The sequence below is a fragment of the Cuculus canorus genome, chromosome 10 (assembly GCF_017976375.1).
Source record: "Cuculus canorus isolate bCucCan1 chromosome 10, bCucCan1.pri, whole genome shotgun sequence".
NCBI lineage: Eukaryota > Metazoa > Chordata > Aves > Cuculiformes > Cuculidae > Cuculus > Cuculus canorus.
The window spans coordinates 14099588-14107847 of NC_071410.1; the positions used below are offsets into that span (position 1 = coordinate 14099588).

General features: G+C 43.8%; 1 protein-coding gene across 1 annotated transcript in view; it reads right to left on the bottom strand.

Annotated features, from left to right (window-relative positions):
* RNF128 (ring finger protein 128) overlaps positions 1–6812 on the bottom strand; it is a 42573-nt gene extending 35761 nt beyond the window's left edge. Inside the window, exon 1 of the mRNA XM_009566313.2 lies at positions 6357–6812. Coding sequence (XP_009564608.1) covers positions 6357–6762 — 406 coding nt within the window. The 5' untranslated portion in view covers positions 6763–6812. The remainder of the gene's footprint in view (positions 1–6356) is intronic.
* Positions 6813–8260: the final 1448 nt, after the last annotated feature.

Here is an 8260-nt window from a genome sequence, read left to right on the forward strand (position 1 = left end):
CAAAGGGAAAAAAAAAGCATACAAGAAAGATCAGAACTTGTCAGACAGCGTGTACTTTTGGTCTGTTTTGGTTTTATGTGGAGCTGAAGCGTAGTGATACTCAGGCCTGTTGATTCAGTGGTGGTCTTTATTCAGTGACGGCAGAGTTTCCAAGCAGGGGACTGAATCAGTGGTTTCCTTCCCCTGCAGTGCGTTGGGCAATCTCCATCCAGCCCAGGGACCGAGATTTTCCATACAGTACATGTAATCCAGTTGACCAACTGAGGAGCATCAGGTGACTGGAAGTCTGAACATGTCCTCAAGAGCAGAACACACTGACACTTGCTCCTTTGAGGAAGAAACGAGTACAAGTCAAAATGTTTGCCCTTTCTAGGTCCTCTACAGGGCCACAGATCCCAGCAATTCACAGAAATCAGTAGCACATCCCTAAGGAGCTCCATCATCCAAAGTACAAGTGTGCCTGGTTTCAGTTCTCCATTGAATCTGTAAAGACCTCTGTGAAAAGCCTTCACTATGTCTAATAGGGAAAGCTTAGCAGTGACTCCATCTGGTCCTGCAAACAAGCCAAAGATAGGAAGGCTCTGAATAGGGGCTTTTAAGATCACACTGCTAAAGCTCAACTTTTACTTCATAATTAGGATGCAAGTTGTGACAAACTTCAGTGACTCTGCTCATGTCAGTGGAAACTTTGCTAATGGCCTCAATAAGGCAAAGTCTTGCCAGGGTCTCCCTTCCACCTTCAAAAGCTGCTGATGGCAAAAGGCACCCGCCACTCCGGCAGAGACAGCCCTGAGAAAAGGGCCCTGGGGGAGGAAACAAAGCAGTAAAGCGAAGCATTCAAATGGATAAAAACAGGAAGGAGAAAATCCTCCCTGGGAAGGCGTGTGAGATTTAGGTGTTTGGTGCTTGGACCCAGCTGGTGGCCAAGCAAACTCATGAGACTGCCACACTGTGATCCCAGGACAAACTTCCTGCTGTTTTTCTACAGAGGCAGAAGCTAGGCTCCCTGGATATGTTCACAAAGTTTATGGATGAACAAGTGGGTAACAGTATGTAGTCACATGGAACAAACTCAGTACCCATCACATGGATTACCTTGGAAGCTAAAGACTAAGTGCTGACGTGGTTAGGTCCTGCGCTTTGCTTGCTCCATGTTCTGAGGCTCTGGAAAATCCTGGACCTGACTGCAGCTCTCTGGCAGTCTGCACTCTGCAGAGGTGAGCACAGCCCCAGGGATTTTTATGGCTGCTCGGGAGCATTTCTGGAAAGAAAGGCCGTCTTCTCTGGAGATCAGACAGTCCAATCCGGCTTTCTTGTGTCAATTCTGTGTAGAATACCAAACATATGCAGTACTAAATGCCTGTTGCTTCCGTAGACTTTGTCTTTCATTTTTGTTTCACTGTAGGGAAACGGAAATAAATTGCATTTTGAAATGACCTGCCTTGGGAGACAGGCCATCCAGAGATCAAAGAATGTTCTGTGGTGCTATACTGTGGAAAGAAACAATGCCAGAGAAAATACTACTACCGTTTCCTCAAGTACTTTGTATTTTTGCCAAGCGTATCTTTAAAGCAACTGGCCAACAACCGATTTCCCAAATCCTCTGCAGCCTTGTAAGGAATTAGCCTTATCCCATGTGCAAACTGTGTTGCATGGGAAAGCGGAAAAGCAGAGCAAGGTTTTGCTGCTTTCAGGGAATGGGGAACCATTTACAGGCACTGAGAAATCTGTCCTCTTCATGGATAGGCGTGTTTAACAGCTGACATATTCGCATGGCTGCATGTCTTGGTATTCTTCCCTAATGCTGTACAGCAGTTGACTGCTGAAATAAATGTCATCTGAAAGTGAAATGCTATTCACTATACATGAGCATACAAACTATAGGCTACTAAAAGTGACAATGAAATAAAAATCTATCAATTAGGTCATTAGACAATGAGGAAATATTTCAGGGAGAGTATTGATTTGGGAAAAATGTAAAGCTGTCCCTAAATCTAGTTATACTGATGTTTAGTACTTTTCCCATTTATTGTAGAGGAACATCCACCTGATCTTGAAGACCTCAAGCAGAAGGACAGCAGGGTTACTTCACTATGCCTTAGAAAACGAGATGTTTTATTTCAGTATCAAAGTAATACAACGTTGTCAACCCTTGATAAGCTATCAGTTTTGTAAGAGGTCTTCATTTCTAGTTCTTCGTTCTCATTACATATTATCTGTTCGAAAAAGCTAATAACACTGAGAGACAAAACTGCTTGTGGCAACTCCTGAATAAGAGAGCCTTCTTTTGTTAATATAGCATCCCTGCAAAGGGATATAAACGTACCAGTTAAGTGTCTGTCTCAGTTCAGAGGACCGTTTCAGAACGTTATCTGGATTAAGACGAGGGCGCTGTCGTTCATTAAATTGGCAGCGAGAGGCAAGCTTTCTCTGTTTCAGTTTTGGGTGGCCCCACAGGCTGGTCAAAGCTAGGACAGAGAGCCCCAGCTTCTTCTGCAGTAAACAGGGGAGAGTACTCAAAATGTGCTGTAAAATAGAAATGACTCTGAAGATCAAATATTTTAGACAGCTAAGATGGGGAACCTGAGCAAATTTTATACCAGCTTTCCAAACAAAAGATAAAACCAAACTCCATTCCAGGCATTTAGCCCACAAGCTTAAAATAGGCGTTGCGCCAAGAGCTAATAAGATCCTATCTCAAAATACTTCTCAGATCACAAAAGTTAGACTTTGAGGCTACAAAATATCCTGGAAACAAGTTGGAAAGAAATGCAGATCCACAACATTTTTTTTTCAATTATTGTCAGGATTGCCAATTATTTCTATGATGCAGAAAAACTGAAATATCTGATTGCTCCTGTTGTACAACAGGAGTGCTAATCTTCATGAGTCTTGGAGGCTTTAACCAGTAAAAGAGTTCCCTTTCACTGGCTCTTAATAAATTCTTTGGAGAAGACCTTTCAGAACACACTTGATGTTTTGGCTTAGCTGCTATATTGGACGGGTATCCAAATGACAGCAATAATTATGATTTAATTCTTTTGAAGAATTAAATACTCCTATCTCCAATCTCCTATTTTTTCTCCTAAATGGATGGGTAAAAAGGAAAAAATCACATTGACAAGAGGATACAGTTATCTACTGGCTCATGCCAGCAGTGTTTACAAAGCATGGGCCCAAACCGGCTGCTCCGTGACTTTGCAGAGCATAGTTATTCTGCTTCGGTCTGTGGACTGGTATTTGTTACTAAACAAGGAGCCTCAAAATACCTCATTTAAATTTGGCTGTGTTTCAAAATGTTCAAAATTCCTGGAATTTCCATTTAAGTTTCAAGGAGCAGTGCTGGAAAATTGTTGTTACAGATGCATATTCCAGTTCCTTTCCAGAGCAAATCAAGAAAGTGCTGAAATTACTAAATCCAGACATTTTTCTTCTGGCAAAAGCTTAGTCTCGGTACTATTGGATCAATCTAATTTCATGCAAATAAGACACAGACACCTACAGAAAATCGTTCAGATTAAAGCAGAGCATTTTCCCACCAGTGGCTTGTGTAATGAGAGAGGAATGGGAAAGTTGTTACTAGTATCTTGACCTCTAGAATTTTCCGTAGTAAAAGATATCGATACAGAATTTTATCTTAGGCATGTTTGTATAACAACAAACCAATACCCAGTAATGAATAAGACTGGTAATGGGTAAGAGGAACGACAGTAGAGGATGACAAAGGAGTCACCAAGAGGGTACTTTTCCTCTTTGTTCTGTCCCAGCAATTTCATGTTACCAACATTTCCTGCATACCTGAACTTTGCCCAGAACAAACTATTTCACCACTGTAAGACTGCACAGGCTTTTTACAAGGAGAAATACCTACACGGTATTGTACTGTTGTAACAGAAAATCAGGTTGGCCAGAAAGCTCTATTGATTTTCTGTTGAAGTCAGCAGGAAAGGAGGAGAACAATAAGAAACAACATCGGTTTTCCCCAACATTAGACAGTTTAAAGATTTGGCTGGACAGGGTGCTGGGCCATCTTGTCTAGATCGTGTTTTTGCCAAGAAAAGTTGGACCAAGATGATCCTTGAGGTCCCTTCCAACGTGGTATTCCATGATTTGATGTTTCTCTGAAACTGCAGCCAAGGCCTAATAAATAACAGAGGTGATGGGATTCCTATAGCCCTGCACAGTAGCAGAGCAGTACAGACAGATAACTGGCTGGCCCCAACTGAGAGCCGGCTGATAAGCCCGGGGGTTGCTGGTCCTTGTTTAATCAGGAGCTTGCAGATTGCCGACAGCAGCAGGGCAGATTTTAATCTTTCTGCTTTGCCAACAGGGCTTCTCATCACCAAAGGTTCCCTACCCAGAGAAGATTCATCCCCACGTGCCCTCAGACCTCTCTGGGCAATGCCACCACTGACAGATTCCAGCCAAACAGGAGATTTCCTTCCCCAGCCTGGTGAACATCTCTACCGAAAAACAAAATCATCCCCAAACAGCCTTTTGCTCTAAGCACTGTGCTGCAATGACCACCTCCCTCTGGAATTTCCTGTTTTACCTGAAGAATGAATAGCTCCACATCTGCACTGAGAGAAAATGCTTCTCCTACACTGATTAGACAAAGACTTGATCTTGCTGAAGTGTTTTGTCCTGTGTTTAACACAAATAACTACTGCACTGATTCATAAAACCTCTTTGCCACCAGACAGATCGCAAGATCCACTTCAGTCCTAGAGGTAGACTATGGGAAATAGTCCTATAAAAACCCCAATTTGTCTTTGAGAAGACTAAATTAATCAAATTAAGAAAGATAGGACTTCATGTCTCAGGAAATACCCTCTTGGGTGACGTACGTTGCTTTCAAGGTTTAAAAATCTTTTTAGTTTTAGAAAAATTACCAACAGGAAAATCAAGGGTTGCTTTCAGAGCTCGTCCTAAATAATTACATTATTTTTGGAGTCCAGTCTAACTGTCGGGTTTGTGGCATCCCAGGTACCCAGCATGTCTAAACAAGGTTCCATTCCATTCTGCTCCAGGGAATAGGCCACCCTGCTCCTGCCGAGCTCGTGCCAGCTGAGGCTACCACTGCTCACAAGAAACCCAGTGAGCACCAATTTTGCAGCTCCACAAAGCCAGTATAATTGTCTTTATTCATCCAGTGCTAGTATGAGCTGGCACGCTCCAAAATCAAACTATATAAGCTAGATAAACTGAATCTTTACTTGCTGGCCACTGAAGTTGGAATCACTTTCTCCAGTTAGGACAAAAAACTTTGGTTTACTTGCTATACATTTCCAGTGAAACATTTAATCTCCATTTGCAAACACCAGCTCTATCATGATATTAGGAGAGTAAAAGCTGGCTGTATAGTACAACCACTGCACTTTCAGTGCTATACAGCACTTTTTTATTGTGCAAAACTTTGTTTAGTATTTTTTTTCCTTTGGAGCTGGGCCTCACATGATTATTAGGTTTTAAAAACACCTGTGATGTTCCTACAGGTGCATAACAGACTCTGAGCCAGCTGGTGCCAGCTGAACTGCCCCGCTGTGGGCTCCACGAATGGAAACCCAAACCAGCGTGGGGATGTGGTAAGTGAAATGCTGGCTCATCTCCAGATTAAAAATCGCTCAGTTTGCTAACAAAAATTATACAAGCAAGAGTTAAACCAAACGATTCATAGTGCAGCTCCACCAAAGTATATTTCATAGAATTAGCTGCATATACGCTCATTAGACAGCTTGACCTAGAGGAACACAAAGAAAGAAAAGCCAAGCGATACAGTATCAGGGTTACCTTCTCAGTTCCTCTCTAATGACAGATCTATAGCTATTAGGGTTAGAATGGGCTATTACAATAATTTTGCCTAATTAAGGAATAATTTTGCCTTTCATTAAGGAATTAGGGAATCCCAGAAGGGGCTGAGATCACCCACTATTCAGAAAGAGTCAGAACAATTTAGGATTGAAAAAAAAAAAGGCAAGATCTGGCTTGCAGTCTGTCACGCACACACCTGAGCTGCAGACACTTGTAGCTTCATGTCCTCTAACCTTGAAAAATGAACTAGTTCCTTCAAAGCAGACACTGTGGGTTTCTCTACATCACTATCTAAAATAATTTGCATGCTGTACAAGTGAATAATGGCACTAATGTCAGAGACGCTCCAATTCGGCTCTACTACACCAACTTAACAGTGGAGTACTTCTTCCTAAGCACTGAAGTGAAGGCTGAAATTGCATAATGCACTTCTTTCCCCACTGAATATCTTGACTAAAACAACGACCCACAAACACAGCTGCGTCTTTATAGCCCAGCTGTGCTGTCCCAGACCAGAGAAATGATCAGGTTTCTGCAATACTCACCAAGATGCGACATCAGGACCGTGTGGTTGCCTTTGTCTGGTGCGTTGTAGATCACAGCTGCTGTTGCACCCCTTCTGGCTGCCACTTTAATTTTTTCAGCAAAACTGCAATTGCCTCTTTCAATCAGCGCAATCCATGGGGGTTTTGTGATGGTGAACTGGGTATTTGCGTCACAAGCTTGAAGATCAGCAGACTTAGGGATGCTCACAAGCCCCTGAGCACTAAGTAGAGGAGAATTTATTCCATACAGCCCACATTCGCAGTGTTCGGACACAGTGCTGTTGCTGGTACTGTTGAAGTAGAATAAACTTACAGCAGCTCTCACAGAAAATGCCTCTGTAGTCTTGAAAGAAGTACCAACAATCACCAGGAGACAGAAAAAACTGAACTTATCGGCTTGCTTCATGTCTGCATCTATTTTCAGCTGGTGGTAGCTGTTGTTACAGACTGCTGAGGAGTTTGAAATTTCAGTTTCAACAGGAACTTGACACCGCCCAGGTAAGTCCTCGAGGTGTCACTGTACTCAGCTGGAGTGGGGGCTGGGGCAGAACAGCGAGTGACACACCTGTCTGTTGTAAAGTACTGATCCAGACTGAAGGACCTGCAAATAACCTTCAGCACTAATTTTCTACACCTTTTTCACAAAGCACCCCTCCTTCTCTCCCATTACTGCTCAAATTCTAGCTTTCATCATAGAATCACACAATCATTCAAGTTGGAAAAGATCTTTAAGATCATTGAGGCCAACCCTTAACACTGTCAAGCCCACCACTAGCGTATGTCCCTAACCACCGTATCTACACATCTTTTAAATACCTCCAGGGATGGAGACCCCACCATTTCCCTGGGCAGCTTCTTCCAATTCTTGAAAACCCTTTAAGTAAATAATTTTTTTCATAATATTCCTCCCCTGGTGCAACTTGAGGCCATTTTCTTTTGTTCTATCACTCATTACTTGGGAGAAGAGACCAGCATCCGCCTCCCTACACCCTCCTTGAAGGAAGTAATCAGGATCAGGTCTCCCTCAGCCTCCTTTTCTCTACACTAAACAATCCCAGTTCTCTCAGCCGCTCCTCACAAGACTTGTGCTCCAGACCCTTCCCCAGCTCTGCTGCCCTTCTCTGGACACACTCCATCACCAAAATGTCTTTCCTGTACTGAGGGGCCCAAAACTGAACACAGGATTCAAGGTACAGCCTCACCAGCACCGAGGATGATCACTTCCCTGCTCCTGCTGGCCACGTTCTTTCTGATACAAGCCAAGATGCTGTTGGCCTTCTTGGCCACCTGGGCACACTGCTGGCTCCTGTTCAGCTGGCTGTTGAACAACACCCCCAGGGCCTCTTCCACCAGGCGGCTTTGCAGCCACTCTTCCCCAAGCCTGTAGCGCTGCATGGGGTTGCTGTGACCCAAGTGCAGGACCTGACACTCGGCCTGGTTGAAGCTCATACAGTTGGTGTTGGCCCATCGATCCAGCCTGCCCAGACCCCTCTGTAGAGCCTCCCCATCCTCCAGCAGATCAACACTACTGCACAACTGGGTGTTGTCCGAGAGAAGCACTCGATCCCCTTGTCCAGATCCAGACATTAAACAGAACTGACCCAAACACTGAGCCCTGGGGTACACCACTTGTGACTGGCCACCAGCCAGATTTCACTCCTTTCGCAACTCTCTGAGTCCAGGCATCCAGCCAGTTTTTTGCCCTGTGAAGAATACACCCATCTAAGCCAGGAGCAGCCAGTTTTTCCAGGAGAATGCTGTGGAAGACAGTGTCAAAGGCTTCACTTAAGTCCAGGTAAACAATATCCGCTATCTTTCCCTCATTCACTGAAGTGAGTCCCTGCTCGTCTCAGATCAGGTTAGTCAAGTATGTCCTTGTTTTCCTAAACCCATGCTGACTAGGC